Source organism: Cucurbita maxima, unplaced genomic scaffold (assembly GCF_002738345.1).
Source record: "Cucurbita maxima cultivar Rimu unplaced genomic scaffold, Cmax_1.0 Cma_Scf00009, whole genome shotgun sequence".
Taxonomy (NCBI): Eukaryota; Viridiplantae; Streptophyta; class Magnoliopsida; order Cucurbitales; family Cucurbitaceae; genus Cucurbita; species Cucurbita maxima.
The window spans coordinates 2,144,829-2,161,932 of record NW_019272025.1 but is presented as its reverse complement, the minus strand read 5'-3'; the positions used below and the strand labels follow the sequence as shown (position 1 = coordinate 2,161,932).

At 36.3% G+C, this 17,104-nt stretch overlaps 5 protein-coding genes across 7 annotated transcripts in view; 3 read left to right on the top strand and 2 right to left on the bottom strand.

Moving 5' to 3' along the window:
• LOC111484246 (dolichyl-diphosphooligosaccharide--protein glycosyltransferase 48 kDa subunit-like) overlaps positions 1 to 1,975 on the bottom strand; it is a 4,586-nt gene extending 2,611 nt beyond the window's left edge. The window contains exons 1-5 of the mRNA XM_023130769.1: positions 1,604 to 1,975; positions 1,258 to 1,394; positions 1,005 to 1,130; positions 768 to 821; positions 517 to 630 (exon numbers count right to left, since the gene is read on the bottom strand). Coding sequence (XP_022986537.1) covers positions 517 to 630; positions 768 to 821; positions 1,005 to 1,130; positions 1,258 to 1,394; positions 1,604 to 1,871 — 699 coding nt within the window. The 5' untranslated portion in view covers positions 1,872 to 1,975. The remainder of the gene's footprint in view (positions 1 to 516; positions 631 to 767; positions 822 to 1,004; positions 1,131 to 1,257; positions 1,395 to 1,603) is intronic.
• A 1,903-nt stretch (positions 1,976 to 3,878) lies between these two features.
• On the top strand, positions 3,879 to 7,192 carry LOC111484288 (deSI-like protein At4g17486). The gene is made up of 4 exons (XM_023130825.1): positions 3,879 to 4,261; positions 5,638 to 5,891; positions 6,235 to 6,522; positions 6,616 to 7,192. The coding sequence occupies exons 2-4, from the start codon at positions 5,681 to 5,683 to the stop codon at positions 6,852 to 6,854; spliced, it is 738 nt and encodes a 245-aa protein (XP_022986593.1). The 5' UTR covers positions 3,879 to 4,261; positions 5,638 to 5,680; the 3' UTR covers positions 6,855 to 7,192.
• Positions 7,193 to 7,688: 496 nt separating this feature from the next.
• On the bottom strand, positions 7,689 to 10,939 carry LOC111484330 (mitochondrial import receptor subunit TOM6 homolog). 3 transcript variants are annotated; one of them, XM_023130887.1, is made up of 2 exons: positions 10,678 to 10,938; positions 7,689 to 8,014 (listed from the first exon to the last, which is right to left on the bottom strand). In XM_023130887.1, the coding sequence occupies exon 1, from the start codon at positions 10,840 to 10,842 to the stop codon at positions 10,678 to 10,680; it is 165 nt and encodes a 54-aa protein (XP_022986655.1). In that variant the 5' UTR covers positions 10,843 to 10,938; the 3' UTR covers positions 7,689 to 8,014. The 3 variants fall into 3 exon arrangements, with proteins under 3 accessions (XP_022986655.1, XP_022986656.1, XP_022986654.1); XM_023130888.1 differs by having other exon boundaries at positions 7,689 to 7,963; XM_023130886.1 differs by lacking the exon at positions 7,689 to 8,014 and adding an exon at positions 8,868 to 9,245 and having other exon boundaries at positions 10,678 to 10,939.
• Positions 10,940 to 12,732: 1,793 nt separating this feature from the next.
• LOC111484253 (RING-H2 finger protein ATL65) lies at positions 12,733 to 14,423 on the top strand. Its single transcript, XM_023130778.1, has one exon. The coding sequence runs from the start codon at positions 12,826 to 12,828 to the stop codon at positions 14,065 to 14,067; it is 1,242 nt and encodes a 413-aa protein (XP_022986546.1). The 5' UTR covers positions 12,733 to 12,825; the 3' UTR covers positions 14,068 to 14,423.
• A 2,380-nt stretch (positions 14,424 to 16,803) lies between these two features.
• The window catches only part of LOC111484205 (long chain acyl-CoA synthetase 2), an 8,402-nt gene continuing 8,101 nt past the window's right edge, over positions 16,804 to 17,104 (top strand). The window contains exon 1 of the mRNA XM_023130707.1: positions 16,804 to 17,073. Within this exon, the coding sequence (XP_022986475.1) occupies positions 16,919 to 17,073 (155 nt within the window). The 5' untranslated portion in view covers positions 16,804 to 16,918. The remainder of the gene's footprint in view (positions 17,074 to 17,104) is intronic.

The following is a 17,104-nucleotide window of genomic DNA, read 5'->3' as shown; positions in this document are numbered from 1 at the left end:
TTAAAAAAAAAAAAAAAAAAAAAAAAAAAAAAACTCTTCATCAAGAGGCCAATAAACACCCTAAACTCTAGTCAGTCTCATTTTCTAAAGATGCATCAACTAAATATATCACAGCAAAAAGATGCAAGGCCAGCATGAGTTTTAATCAACAAAAAATTACAACAATCAAGTATTTGTACATCTAAAGAAAAGACAAAGATTGCTCCCTGCCAAATGAATAAAAATGAGAGGCCTTACAAACTTATGAGACCAGAAGAAAACTAAGAAAATAATGCCGATAGTGTTAAATTTCGTACTTGAATAACCAAAGTTTAAAGAATTAATCTATGTCTCGAAATCAAGAGGTCCTTTGAAAGCAATATAAAAGCTAAGTCCACCAATCACACACAAAGGTCCCTTGTTGTGACTATTCAAGACTTCATCATTTTGTTTATCGAACTTCATGCTCCAGTAACATAGAAACAAACCATTAACAGAGATACATAGCAAAAGCAGAAACTTAATAAAAAAATTGACCTGAATGACCGAAACCAGAGAGATAGCAGATCCTGTTAGTTGTGGAGGACTTGAAAGCTTGGACTTTGGGTTGGCAGAATAAGCTGAGGGAAATGCTGAGAGAGCTTTTAGCACCTAGAGAATAAAAGAAGAGAGCTTAACACATAAAACTGGTCATGCCAATCCAGAGTAATGTAGTAACTTCCTGAAGCTTTAATTAGAACCACATTCTTTGAGGAAGTTGTAAAGTAAACACTATCCAAGTATCTTACCAAACTATTGGCAGGATTTAAAGTATGGGCGATCCCCTGGAAAAGTATAGGAGCCTGTGTGGAACATTCATTCAAATAGTAGTTAGAAATAAGAATTATTACCACAATGACAGTTATAAACACAAAATAGAGTTAATACAAAATGTTAGAATTCAAGACCTAAAGTAAACGAAAATGCAAACGAGACCTATTATCTTTCCACATGATCATCTTTCAAAAAATATAAATAGCACTTGCCTCAATTTTCCGGCTTCCCACAATAACATCAGACTCGATCAACTCATCACTTGCAATCAATGTGTGATCACCCTCGGTCTCTGATACCGCATAGCCTGTGTGGTCGATCACTACAGCAGCTGGATCCTATGGCATAATATTTCTCATATAAGTACATGAAGTTCAGAAACGCGGCAAATTTCTTATAAAAATGAAGGAAGGTTCACAATTGTGCTAAAGATAAAAAGGTAACATGTTCTAGATATCCACCAACCTCATCAAAATCAACACCACATTCAGTGGCAATTGCTCGGATTAACTCAGATCCATTAGAATCAGCAGCAAGAATTAGATCATGGCCCGAATCAACAAAATCCAGTACAGCAGCAGGATCGATGGATCCTCCAAAACCTAAAACACCCAACGAATGAAAATGTAAAATCGATGCAATCCATTACGAGTAATTCCGGCTACCTCAAAAGACAAGAACTGAAAATTAATAAACGAAAAACAATTGAAACCCCAGTTGACCTAATGTCTCCAATTTCCTAATGGAAAACATAAAAAATACAAGAATTCCAACACGAAACCTTCAGATGAAGAAATTAACAAAGACTTACGTTCAATTGTTGGCGCAAACAAGATCAATGCGTCATAGAAATAGCGTCCATATCTCTGCAAGGCGATCTTAGGGTCATCAGCGAGCTTGAAATCGAGGTCGAAACCTCGAGATTGAAGGGACTTGAAGAACAAAGAGTGGGAAGATTTGATGGCAAAGTCATCGAGTAAAACGAGGATTTTACGATCTGTTGGATTCTCGGGGGAGAAGGCGCCGCAGAGAAATGGAAGAACAGCGATTAGCGTAAAGAAGACCACGGATTTCGACATGGCGCTAGGGTTTTAGGAAGTGGCACGGACCGAGAGTGAGATCAGAGATCGTCTTTCCAGTCGTTCTGTGAACAAAAGTAGTCTGCAGAAGAAAGTGTATTTAATGTTTGGTCCCAATTTAATGTATAATCATAAAAACGCCCAATAATTGTGAAGAAATTGCCAAATGACCCCTGAACTTCTAGAAATCCAAAATAAACCACACACTTTTTAAATTTATATTTTAACCAATTTCGCAAATTCTATATTTTAAAAATCAGCCTGTTTTAAAAATATCCTTAAACTTATAATAATATTTTAAAAATAACTTTACCTTACTTAAAACATAACATAAATTTTAAAAATATAATTAACTGTTTTTATCTTTATAAAATAAAGTTTTAAAAAAAATTTACCATTTTTTAAAAACATTAATGAAACTTTTTTAACTTTTTAAAAATTTAAAGTTTCTTTTTTTAACTCGAGAAAATTATTAATTAAGACCGTTATATATATATATATATATAAAGTGTAGAAAAGTTCGTGCCAAGAATTTGATCCTCGTAAATTTTTCGCAAATTCCCATAAAAATAAATGAAAATTTTCACAGTAATAAATATTGAAATAGTAAATGGGGACGAGGATAAGGAAACTTTTCCCATTCCAGCTCCGATCCGTAGACCGTCACAAATTGAAATCATTTAATTCAAACGTAATCATAATTCAATTAGTCAAAGTATTACGTTATACTCGAACTTGTCATATGAATCCCGAACGAGGTAGAACTAGACGTAGCTTTCTTTTTTTCAACTCAACCCTACTCGAGTTTCAATCTTATCTTCATCCTATTTTTGGATTTTAGGGAATATAGGAATGGAAAAAGAGAGAAAGGGATAGAAACTGTAACTTTTGTGTGAAATCTTCAAAGAGTTATCATAAAGAGGAAAAAGAGAGGATGGGTCAAAGGGAGAGATAGATGAGAGAGAAGAAATACTTGTCACGATCATTTTATATGATAACAATAATGAACTCGAATCATTTCGGGCAAAGCTAGAAGCTGCTACACGACCTCGAACTCTCACTACTCTTTAGAGTACAATATTCCGCTGTTGCACAAATATATCAATTAGGTTAAAAAAATGTCAATGACTATTAATAAGTCAGGAAGCTGAAGCTGCTACACGATCTCTAACTCTCACCCTCTAGAATACAACATTCCACTATTGCACGAAGATATCAATTATGTTAAAAAAAAATGTCAATTACTATTAACAAGCTCGAAGCTGCTGCACGACATCTAACTCTCGCTATCTAGGGTGCAGCACTCCATTGTTGCACGATGATCTCAATTATATAAAAAAAATTATATGTCTACTGTTAACAAGCTGGAAGCTGTTGCATGACCTCTAACTCTCACTATCTAGAGTACACAAGTTGGTAGTTGCTACACGACCTCTAACACTCACCATCTAAAATACAACACTCCACCGTTGAACAAAGATGTCAACTATGTAAAAAAATATGTCAATTACTATTAACGAGCTAACTATGCAACCCCTAACTCTCACTATCTAGGGTGAAGCACTCCACTATTGCACGAAGATGCCAATTACGAAAAAAAAAAAAAAAAAAAAAATTATATATCAATTACGGTTAACAAGTCGGAAGCTGCTACACGACTTCTAACTCTCACCATCTAGGGTGCAGCACTCCACTGTTGCACGAATATGCCAATTAACAAGCTGAAAGCTAATGCACGACCTCTAACTTTCACCATTTAGAGTGAAGTACTCCACTATTGCATGAAAAATGTCAATTACTTAAAGAATTATATGCAATTACAGTTAACTTGTACCCGAATAAATTCATCCTCTAAAAATATTAAATATTTGTGAAGAACAAAAAAAAAAAAATCTAAATCTAAATCTAAATCTAAATTTCAGTGATTCAAACAAAATCCATAGCCAGAAAGAAAGAGATTCCTTTTAACTCATCATTATTCAAAAAAAGAGAGTAAGGGAAGCTGAAAGTGACAGCCAGGGACCAAGCTGGGAGAGTAGAGAAAGTGAGCTCAACGAAAATGGCAACCTTCCATTTAAAATCTCCCAAAAACTATGCGATTCAAGCTGTCCACGAGCTTCATCGAATTCAACAACACCAATACCAACACCAACACCATTGACTGTTAGCTCCTTCCAAATTTCCTCTCAAATCGCCTCTCATTTTTCCCTTTCTTTAATACCCACTTTCAAAAAGGACACTCGTTTCTGCTACCCCTTCGTCTCTGCTCTTCCAGTCACCCACACGCTCCCCCAGCCCCTTTCGAGCTCTGAAAATGGCTGCCACTGCCCTGCTTCTCTCTCCCTGCTCCATTTTCCATCTCTGATGGCTCTTTTACCCCTTCCAAAAAGGTTCGTCGCACTTCCACACAAATGGGTTTCGATTATTTCATCCATTCCCCAAAAGGGTTCTCTTCTTTTCCCCTAATTTTTCTGTATTTCTTGGTTTCTTTTGCCATTTTGCTTTCTGGGTCTCTTCTGAATCTGATCTAGCTTCCTCTGTTGAGTTTTTGCGTTAATTAACTCGTTTTTCCACATGGGTTCTGCCTTTTGTGCTTCTTCTTGTTGTTTTAAGGACATATGAAGCTAATCTAATGCCCACCCACCATTTGATTTCTTATTGTTTGGCTGTCAATTTCTTCGCTAATCTTGGATCTTGATATAATCTAGTTGGATTTGGGATTATTATGCCTAAACTATGATTCATTTCATGACGAATTGTTCTTTGTTTGAACTTACATTCAGCATTCTTTAGCAGTTAGAATGTTGAGATTGAAAATGCATTGTTCATACACTGTTCACTTATTTTGGCCTAGCTTGCTTGTGGAACTGTATAAGGAATCTTATGGGAGGAGTTCATTGAAGGCTCCATTAGGAAAGATCCAAGAATGCTTGTAACTGGAAGGGATCTATTGTGCTGGATTTGCTCCTGTTTTCTTGGATTTATAGAGACATTGATATGTCCTAGATAGAACTTCTACTTGATTGATGGGATGGGGGAACATGGAGAGCTAGAGACTTGATTAGATCCCAAGAAAGTGTTAATGCTAGCCTTGTGAAAGATTAGGGAGAAGGAGGACGATTCTACTCGTTTCTGCTCGATAGATCAGGAGTCCCTTGATTTACTACATCCTTGGGGACTTGTCAAGAGGAACACGAACGATTTGTGCTGTCCGAGGTTTTGGTTCTTGTTCTTGTTTTAAGAATGTAGAGATAAGTTTTTGGTTGATTGATGCGGTTGAATTTTGACAAATACGAGGAGAAGTACGATTCTACTCTCCTTGATTTACTAGTCCTTGGGGACTTGTCAAGAGGAACACAAACGACTTGTCCTATCCGAGGTGTCGGTTCTTGTTCTTGTTTTAAGAATGTTGAGACAAGTTTTTGGTCGATTGATGCGGTTGAAATTTGACAAACTACGAGGAGGAGTATGATTCTACTCGTTTCCGCTTGATAGTTCTTAGAGCCACTTGATTTACTAGGTCCTTGGGGGCTTGTCAAGAGGAAAACGAACGACTTGTCCTGTCCGAGGTGTCGGTTCTTGTTCTTGTTCTTGTTTTAAGAATGTAGAGACAAGTTTTTGTACGACAAACTAGTCTACATTGTTGCGATTTCGTACTTTGATCGGAAACAAACTCAATGTAAACATGCTACTTCAGAGTGAATCCTCTGGCTTTTCATTATAGCTTAATGAAGTAAATGTGTACTTTTGTTTCCAAACGTTACAGGCTGAGCCTACCTGCCAATTGATTCCTGCTTTCACCGTCAACCATGAAAGCTCGATCTGAGAACGGATGGCATTGCATCAAGTCTCTTCACTTTCGAGGTAAACCAGCCAGTGATTTGTGCTTGTTGGAGAAGGTGAAGACCTCTGCCGGTACTCCAGGCGAAGCGCCGGTTTATCTCAATGTGTATGACTTAACACCCGCAAATGGCTATGTCTACTGGGCTGGCCTCGGTATATTTCACTCTGGTGTTGAAGGTTAGATTATTTCTCGATCATATTGTCCTCTTTGGACTCTCCCTTTCGAGCTTTCTCTCAAGGTTTTGAAAACGTGTTTGCTAGAGAGAGGTTTCCACACCCTTATAAAGAATGCTTTGTTCCCCTCTCGAACCGACGTGGGATCTCACAAAGCGTGTTTACGGCAGTTCATTGCAATTAAGTTGATTCTTGTCGATGTTCTTAATATCATGTTAGTTATGTTTAGCTATGCTAAGAAGGCTGTTGCTAAACTCAGCTCAAGAGCTTATACAAATATTCCCTTTGGACTGTTCGTGTTTTTTATTTGTATATCATTTAAGGATGTTATTATCTGTGTTTTCAGTTTACGGCATCGAATATGCCTTCGGAGCCCACGACTACCCGACAAGTGGCATCTTTGAGGTCGAACCTCGAACATGCCCCGGCTTCAAGTTTAGGAAGTCAATTTATATCGGTACGACTTGCTTAGACCCAATCCAAGTTAGAGACTTCATGGAACGTCAAGCTGCAAACTATCACGGCAGTTCATATCACTTGATCGTGAAGAATTGCAACCATTTCTGCGAGGATATATGCAGAAAACTAACCGGAAAATGCATACCGAAATGGATTAATCGGCTTGCAAGGATAGGTACACGGATCCTTGTCTCGCTTGCTCGAAATGCTTGTCATTTCATGCTCGATCCTATGTCATGTTAAAACAGGACACCCTTTGATTATGCAGGTTCAAAATGCAACTGCATACTCCCCAAGGCACTTAAGGCGACAACCATGGAACACGACCCGAGCTTCGAAGGACAGGACAGCGAAAAGAAACGGCTAAGAAGCGGGTTCAGTTGCTTATCCTCAATCTCCATGAATCAAAAGGAAGTTTCAATATCTTCACTGTTTCTACACTCTCATTATAAAGGCTGCCTACCTCCATGGGAGCTGAAAAGATCCAAAAGTTGGTCATTCAAGTAAGGAGAAGACGACCGACCTACCTACCCCGACGATCCGAGCTAGCTGACAAGTTTCTTATTCCAGCTTTCGAGATAATAGCCATGGGAGCTAACCGGTATGAGCTTTGTTTCTGATCATTGACTTGGGGGATAATTCATTCATGATATTTCCATGGCTATGGTCTTTAAGAGATGATCGAACGCCTCGTAAGGGTATGTGAGTTGGATCGATTCGAATTTTGGAAACTGTTCGTATTTATTGTGGATCTTCTTGATCAATTCTGGCTTGAAATTGAAAAGGAATGATGTTTTGCTTTTTGGTTGAACTGGAAAGTAGATCATTATAACTGTCCAAGATCTCTTTGACAACTCCAACTCATAATTTATTAGTCATTACAACTTTATTTAGAACATGATTTTATTCCCACTAATATTCTATTCTCAGATCTTTCCTATAAATAAATCCATATAATTAATTCAAGCTAGGTGGATGATACACAGTCTAGAGTTATACTTAGAAAAAATACATGCAACTTATTTGTGGTTTTATGGTAAAAACGAAGGACGTTTTATAAATTTCAATTAACCTCTGAACTAAAATTCTTAAAAATAGGACCCAAGTAGGTTCCATATACGCGCTTGAAATTACCAGATCTATTTTATGTCTAATAGAATCCCGAGTCTTTCAATTTTGACCTATCCGAAACAAAATTAAAAATCAAGGAATTTACAGGGAAATAAAGAAAGCAGTAAAATGGTAAGTTTTTACTCATTTTTGTTTTCTTGCTAGTGTTAAAGACATTCTTTGTCCATATCCTGTGGAAAATAAGAATCATTGATGTGTGAAATGAAGCCAAACAATATGGTGCCAAGAAGATTTTATTGAAGCATGGACATGATGTCCCCTGCAGAAACAGTCTTAAATTGCATACAGGAACTTGGAGGCAACATCTGTGCCCTACAGTGACGCTCTGAATTATTGGGAACTCATGACATCACATACCCTACAATCTACATTAATAAGGGCATATGCCCTACAATCACTTTATAATCACACAAATACCTGTTTTTGAGCATCCTCTACTCCCTTTGTCTCTTCCAGATCTACCATCTTGCTGATTGCATCATCTTCTATGAAATTAATAACGCGTTTGGAATAATCATATTCAATTAATAAATCGCCTGCACAATCAAACATTTAAACTAATCGCAATCAAACATTTAAACTAATGCATCATTTATAGTTAGTTAACTAATGATCAAATGAGTTCGAGGTCATTCTGTGAGATCTCACATCGATTGGAGAGGAGAACAAAACATTCTTTATAAGATGAGAAAACCTCTCCATAGCAAACACGTTTTAAAAACCTTGAGGGGAATCCCGAAAGGGAAGGCAAGAGGACAAGATTTGACCGTGGACTTGGACTATTGCAAATGGTATTAGAACCAAACATCGGACAATGTGTCAGCAAGGAGGTTGAGCCTCGAAGGGGGTAGACGCGAGGCGGTGTGCCAACAAGGACATTTGGCCCCAAAGGGTGGATTGGGGGGTCCCACATTGATTGAAGAAGAGAACAAATGACAACGAAGACGTTGGACCTCAAAGGGAAGTGGATTGTGAGCAACACAAGGACATTTGGACTCAAAGGGGGTGGATTGGGGGGTCCCACATTGATTGAAGAAGATAACAAATGACAACAAAGATGGTGGGCCCCAAAAGGGGAGTGGATTGTGAGATCCCACATCGATTGGGGAGAAGAGTGAAACATTCTTTATAAGGGTGTGGAAACCTCTTCCTAACAGAACAGTTTTAAAAACCTTGAGGGGAAGTCCGATAGAGAAAACCCAAAGAGAACAATATCTGCTAGCGGTGTGCTTAAGCTGTTGCACCTTAGGAACTTGTCAAACCTCCAAACTAAAAGCATCCCTATCTTAAAACTTCATAAATCTCAAGGTTCGAAAGTGTACCCTTATACGTGACATCAATAAGTTAGAGCTAACTCTATAAAGCTAATTGAAGGATATATTATTAATGTGATCTCACTAACTTTGGCTAGGGGGAATTCATTATACTCATAGAGAGTTCAATATGGGAACAAAGTTATAATAATAATTGAGGCAATAACTTTGGCTGCATAGAAGGACAGTGCCATCTGCATCTCACATTAACATAGTCTACCAACTACCTATAATGCAACCTACATTATCTGCCCCATAGCCAACTTGTGATTTAATGGAATGGTTTCAAGTCTCACGCGCCATATTACCCATAGGCCTATGATTCAATATAAAAGGTGAAAATGAAAAATAATGAAAAAGATGAAGAGCCTCCTTCCTTTTGTTCCTCATGGGATCAATAGAAGAAGAAAAAAGTTGTGATTTGAAAAACCTAACCCCATGCTCCAGTCACAAACTGCATAAAGAATGAAGGAGCAAAGGTTTAGCGATTGGTCCAAAACTAAATAGAAATACACACAGCTGCGCAAACATTAAGGTCATCAAAAACCAGAAATAGAAGGAAGCTGAGTGAGCTACATAAACGACATAGAAAGTAAAAAATTAACCTCGATTTATAGTCCACAAACAGTGAGATGTATACCCGCAATACAGATAAACAAAGCTAAACCCAAAACATACTTTGGCAAACTCATTGGTAATTATGCAGAAAATAAGTTAGAGTTGATCAGATTAAAGAAAAAAATGGAGGGAACAGGAGGAACAGAAGAGAGTAGTCAAGAAAATTACTAATAAGCTTAGGCTTGCCTTTAAGATTAACCTTGAACAAGGTTCCATAACCACAGAGCAACCAAAAGCATGTTTTTGTTACGCGGGGGAATAACGGGCACGAATATTCTACAGATGAAACATTCGTAAATTCATCACAAGAAATCGGTATCACCTTTGAAAAGGAACCTCCAAACCTGAAATATATTATACTGGAATGAAGTAAAGAGGCGGTTCTTTTCCTACTAATCAGAAGATAACATCAATTATGTATAATTTCGTTTCATTTTCAAGCAGAAAACCTACCAACTTAAGAGTTATTAAATTTCCCAGCTCCCATCTCATGGCAGTCAAGGGACCCTCCTAAGAACATATTGTCAAATGCAATGCAATTTCGTATTCCCTTGCATACCCATACAAAAATTTTCTAACCTCATTGCATTCAGGTATCCTATTGTCTATGAAACTGTCATTTCATCAGACAACTTCTGATGCAATGAACAAGAATCAAGTATGAAATCTTCTTCGAACTCCAATTTCATCAGAATATCTGTAAAATTATATGTCGATGTAGGGTACGAGGGTATCCACTAATGGCTCAGGGTTATAGTGCCTGACCCTTTGAGAAGGATTTTGAGAGAGACCAAGGGAGAGACAGAAATTCGGTTTGTCGACTAAATGCCATATGAAACATGAACAATGCAGCAGAATCACTTATCTGTTCCAATTACTGCAGGCATAACCAAGAAAAAATTGCAATTTACTGAGAACAAATTAACATAACAGGAACTGCTAAGCAGCTAATTTAACAAAATCAACCGCTCCTAGACTGGTGAATTGCAGTGGAATCGAATAACGTAAAATTCAAGATAATTCACAACGAGAGTATAAACATGAAGCAGAGCTCATCTAAATCCGCAACGGAACAAGAACAGATCTATTTCCCAAATCGAACACAACTTCCAAGGGATGATACACATAGAATAAATAGATCAGGAAATAAACTAGAGGTCGAAATTCGGATGGGATAAAATCGCGTCATTTATCAAGAGTGAAAACATTAATCCAAACCCCCACAAGAAGAATCAACACAATTGAGTTGAAACAGCTTAGAGAATAACCTAAAAGTCGAGCTTGAGTTCTTCTTTCTCGTCGGAAAGGTAGTGAAGAACATAGGGGGTGACTCGAATTACAGCAACCCATACGCCAAACATAGCAACGTGTGATCGGAGTTGCTTGAGAGCAGCAGCCTTGTCAGGCTTGCGCATAAACATTCCTGGAAACATTTTTCGCCGAACAGAGGAATGATCGAAAATCGACGATAAAACCCTAGAACTCTGATTTGGGATTTTCGACTTGGGGTGGGTTTAAGGCCGAGTCCCACCATATATTTTACATCAAAATATTCATAATTTTTTTTTTAAATACTCCTAATAAAATTCTTAAATCTTTTAAAACAATAAAAATGGTTAATATTTTATTTTTAAAATATTCTTCAATTTAAAAAATTAAAAATACTTTTACTGTTACTAATTTATTTGAAAAAACTGATCAAATATTTTTTTTATTGGATGAACAAAAATAATTTCATATCATAGATTATTTTTTTAATTAAAAATTCATTAGTATTTTTTGAATTACATTAATAAAAAATTTGAAAGTTTAAAATTTTTTAAATTTAGAATTTTAATTAGGTTTATGATCCAAATTGATATTTTAATTTAAATTAATAAAATCGAGAATAAAAAAAAACTTGTCCAACCCTTTATTTAATATATAATTGTTTGTTCGGATGATATTTGTTTCTAATTAAATTATAATTTTAAAAATATAAATAGTTCATCAAAATATATAAATTATTTATTTGTAACGTTTATATTTACCTTCCAAAACTAAACTATATTTAAATTTTAAATATTTTTAAAATTATTGAAACTAAAGAATTGTCAACTAGATTTATTTTTTTAAAATTTAAAAATTAGATAAATATTGTAAATTTGGTAATTATAAAATTAATAATTTAAAATTTTATTAAATATTAAAAAAAAATACACACATTTTTTCGATAGTATTCCAGAGGGAGAATTTGTATTGGCCAACCTATTTTTAGTGCTCCATTATGTAAAAAGTTGCCCTTCACATCACTATCAACTTTTGACCCAAAAATTTATTTATTTATTTATTTATTTATTATTAAAATTAAATTTATTTATTTATTTTTTTTTATTGACTTTGTGGCTGTGGACTCTAATTGCACTGGTTCTCATACATCCATTCTATTATCTTAATTATTTATTTTATTTTTAATTAATTATTTATTATTATTATTATATTTTGTTTTACGTATGAATGGATTTTCCTTTGACATCAAATTTCATGGAAAGATCCCTACTCTCTCTTATGTGGGCCACCACTTTTTACTTTCTGTTCCTCTGTGCCCACATCTACCCACTTTCTCCAATCAACATCTGCCACGTGTCTTCCACCTCCCAATCTTTTTGAAAGCAAATTTTTTTCCATTAATTCAACTAGAAAAAACTTTTGTCCTATTTCATTATTTAAAATTAAAAAAAAAAAACTTAATATTCTTTTCATTTTTAATCACATGAGATAGGTATGATATCATTGTAGCATCATAGTTTTTCTATCTTTATACTTTCCTTCCTAAATTTTTTATGATAAATAATATTGAATATAATTTAAGTAATATATCGAGCAATTGTGTTCTATTATGATGTGAGAATATGGTTGAATAAGTACATGTTAGCGGATTCTGTAACAAGCTAGCGTGATAGGTCAGACTTTGCATTGGTGCTGAGTTAATGATTTGTTTGAAGTGGTGTTGTTAAGTTTAGTTAGACACCTACTCGAGTAGTGTATCTCTTTTAAGTGATCGAAGTTACGTCTTGGATAGACTTTAAAGGTTGTTTGGGTTTGGGTTTGGATAGGACGGGAATTTAATGAATTTGAGATATGTTGGAATTATGTTTGATAATATATTGAAAGGAGGGTTGGTGACGTGGCAATAGACACATGGAAGATTGGAATGTGATGGTCCGCAGAAGATGAAAACTCGAGGGCCTTAAATTCATGAACAGTGACGTGTCACTCACCCAATGTCCTCGTCGACAAATCGCATGGAGGACCTAACAACGAGTCAAAGGATCCAAATAAACCCCCCTTCTCTTCTATCTTCCCTCTCCATTAAACCCTCTCTTTTTCTTCCCTCTCTGCAACAAAATTCACAGTCCGCCATTGCAGCACCTTCCATGTCGACCGCCCCTTCTCCATCTCCATCTCCTTCTCCTTCCCCTTCCACCTCCTCCTCCTCCTCCTCCGCCGCCGCCGTCAATTTCCCTCCCCCCTCATCCTTACTGCCGGCAAAGCTCCCAGTCGACTTCAGCCCTCCTCTAATCGCAATGGTTGTCGTCATCGCTACGGCCTTTCTCATCGTCACTTACTCTCGCCTCATCTCCCGCCACGTCATCCCTCCAATCCTCCTCCTCATCCGCCGCCACCGCCGCCGCTGGCGGCGGTGGCGGCGGAGACGACGGCGCGCCCGATCTTACCTCCCGTCCTCCTCCGGCGGCGACTTGGATTCGCTCCCTTACGATTCGCCTTTCTTCGAGCATACGGATGGCTTCCACGTGTTCTCCCCGTACGGCCTCGACGAATCCATCATCAAGACGATTCCACTCTCCGTCTATACTGCCAAGAGTCGCCGTGACAGCCGTGACCGTGAGTGCGCCGTATGTCTTCTGGAGTTTGAAGACGACGATTACGTCCGAACGCTTCCGATTTGTTCTCACGCATTTCACGTTGATTGTATAGACGTATGGCTTAGATCACACGCGAACTGTCCTCTATGTCGCGCGGTGGTTTTCAGGCCAGAATCTCCGTTCACGCCGGTTATGGCAGCTAGAATCCGGCCAAGCCTCGACGATACGATCTTACAGAGCATCGTACTAGAGCCGCTAGCGGAAGGTCCTATTCCTAATCGAGATTCTTATAACGCAACAGAATCGGAAATCACGCCCTACGTTGATGAACCAAGGAACAGTAATTCGTTAGAGGATCAAATGAACGGGCGAGATTTCTTACTGAAGCGATCGTATTCATTCGGATTCGAACGAAGCTTGGCGTCAGAGAGAATGATTCTGGAACCGGCAACCGCATCGCCATGGAGGTACCGCCGTGGAAGCTTCTGGAGCAAACGGCCATCACCGTTCGGATCTCTACCGAAGGCGAGAGTGTTCTCATTCCGATACTACAGAGGAATGAAATCGCCGTTCTTCAGACGACGAGGAGGATTCTTTCCGCTATCGGAATCAAGCTGGAGATTCTCCAACGGCGTAGGCGGAGGTTCATCGAGACGAAGCAAGTCGATGACAAGTCCAATGTTTCTCCGATCGTCGGTAACCAGCGGAGGAGCAGCTACGTTCTCATCGAGCCGATTGAGATGCGGAGATCCCGAGGCATTACTATCACCGGAGAGATTCAACCGAAGATGAGAGAAAAACAAGAAGAAAAAAAAAAAAAAAGGGGGAAAATGTGAAAAATAGGAGAGGACACGTGTGCGGACATGATGAGGGAGAGAGAGGGAAAAAACGGACGGTGGGAGATATGGCGGAGGAAGAAAAGCGATGCGACGGACGGCGGAGGTGGACGGAAGAGAGAGAGAGAGAAGGGGAGGTGGGAGGTGTTTAATGAGAGCTGTCTGGCAATTTTGTAGGGGTCATTAATGGGAGGTGGGGAGGAGCATTTAATGAAAAATTGACGAGAGAGCCCTCTCTCTCTCTCTATCTCTAACTTTAATCGATGAACCACTGCCGGTAACAGGTTAAATCCCGACTCTAACATATTCATATTTAATGCCCCATTTTTTTATTTTCTTTTTTTCTATTTTCATCCTCTCCTCCCTATTTAGGATTTTTCCTTTTCCTTCTATTTCTTTTTGCTCCTTTGTCTCTTTTCATTTTTCCATTAGCTCCTTAAAATTTTTATTTTATATTTAATAAAATAATTAAATTCCAAACTTTTGAAATTTTAAAAAATGTTAGTTTAGGGTTATGTTGTATATTTTTCCGTTTAAATTGAGTTCAATTTTTTTAAAATTTAAAATTTTAGATGGGTTGGTTGGTTTATTTTTATTTTAAATCTCAACCGTTATACTTTATTTTCAAAATTATTATAAAAATTAAGAATATTTAGCTTTTTAAATAATTAAAGAAAAAAATTAATTTATTTTCTACATTATTCTAGAAATTAAAATTTTCAGTATTTTAAAAGAAAGGGTAACTTAATTATTTTTTTATTTAAAATATATATTTTTTACCTATTTTTTTTAAATTTGGAATTTAATAAATATTTTGAGGATTTATGAATTTTAAAAGTTATTAGTTAGTGGTGGGCCAAGATATCTATAGAAGAGGATCCAGCATTAACTTTGTTACAAAACATAAAATTATAAGGTGAAATAATTAATGATTCCTCATTTATTAATTATCAATATTTGGTAGTTGAATTATTGTTACCTATTTATTATTCTTTTACTAATGTTGGTTTAATTTTAGGAATTGGGTCTTGGTTTTTGGGATTAAGTTTCAATTAATTAATTAAAAAATAATTATGACGAGATTTTTTTAATAAAAAAACTAATTAATTATTTTAAATGAAGGGGTAAGAGTATAAAATCTTTTAAATTTATGGACCAATCGAAAATTAAACTCAAATTTTAGGGGTAAAAATGTAACCTTTTAAACGTATGAACAATTGAAATAAATCATATTTTAATGTGTTTGAAATGTATTTTAATTTTTTTTTTATTTAGGTTAAACTGTAAATTTGTAAATAAATACAGTCTCCCGATGACAGATTATTATTTATTTATTTATTTTCCTCCTATATTCTTCCAATAAAAAAAAAAATTGCTTAATTTTAAATTTAAAATATAGAATTACATTTTAAAAAATATAGAATTTTAAACACGTTTCATAATTCAAATTTTGTTACGAGTATATTTTTTATTAAAGTTTAGCGATATTTTTAAAACAAAATATAAAATTTAGGATTATTTTTATTAATTTAGCCGAGTAAATGAATAATTATATAAAAAAGACTTAAATAATTTCAAATTTTAAATTATATAGAACTATATAATAAAAAATAAAAAATAGAATTTAAAATTTTTGTGAAATATGAATTTGAATAATTACTGAGAATACGTCAACCCATGTGATTGGTCCTCGAAAGAATAAAAAAAAGGGAGAATTAATTGTATGAAATAATAAATTGTAATTTTTATTTATTTTTTATTTTTTATTTTCTCTGCCAACCTTCATTTAAAGGCCGCCTGAAAAGGATGCATTTAATTAATGTGCAACCTATTGGGGATTTCATTATATCTACCTTATTTAATGTCACATTTACCCTCTTTGCTTGAATCAATTATCTTATTTTATATGATTATGGACTTTTTAGGTTAGGAATGTTAATTTCTAATAAACCTAAAAGACTTTGAATTATCGGGAAAATAGGATGTCTATATAACTGACCGTGTTGGGTCGAAAATTCTCATTTACACTTGGAATGAGGGAGTTAGAGGGAGAGAGATTTCTCCTTGTTCGCCAAACAGTGTCGAAATTGAGGATTATATTATTTGGTCTTGTTTTTGCCCTGAATCTCGACTCTTACCAAATCTCAGTTTGTCATGTCATTTGTCAAAAGTAGTCTTGATCAATTTCTGTGGAGTTATTCGAATCACAAATTGTAAAATGCGTCAACCCAATCTGTTTTTGCTCCTTATTTCGTTTCGTGTGTTTAAATTTGCATGCTAGAGTCATTCAAGTGTCTTCATCAAGCTATCTTGTGGAATAATTTGAATCACAAGTTGCTAACAGTCATTCGACTTTGTGGAGCTTTCATCTAATGCCTGATTGACACTAAATTCGGTGAGCATTCATATTTCATATGAACAAACTTAACACGAATGCAAATTAAAATAGAAGGTGGATACACAGACAAAGAAGGCATAGTCGTCCCTAATCCGCTCGCGTTGACATCACTAAACGTCAATTAAAAAACTATCCATTTAGGAACTCTTAGCTAATAAAGTAAAATTAAGAGGTAAAATTAAGAGGTAAATAAATTGAACATAGGTAAAAAATGAAACAAATTGGTGTAGTTTGCTGAGAATTTAATGCCATTCATCACACCCACCTCAACCATCCTCCCAACGCCCCACCTCTGGTTTAGATCAACTGTAATAAAGCCACTACCACCGGACTTTTTCAGCAACCCACCACAACAAACAGAGCAAACCAATCTTCCGCAGCCGTTTCCTTTCAAATTCCGGCCGTTTTCATGACAATGCCGACGGCGTACACGGTGGCCGTGGAGGATGCGACGCCGGAGAGCGGCGGACAGCCGTCGGCGGGGCCGGTTTACCGGAGCATTTACGCTAAAGATGGGCTTCTCCAGTTGCCGACTGGGTTCGAATCTCCATGGCAGTTCTTCAGGTTTGTTTTTTTTTTTTTTTTTTTTTTTTTT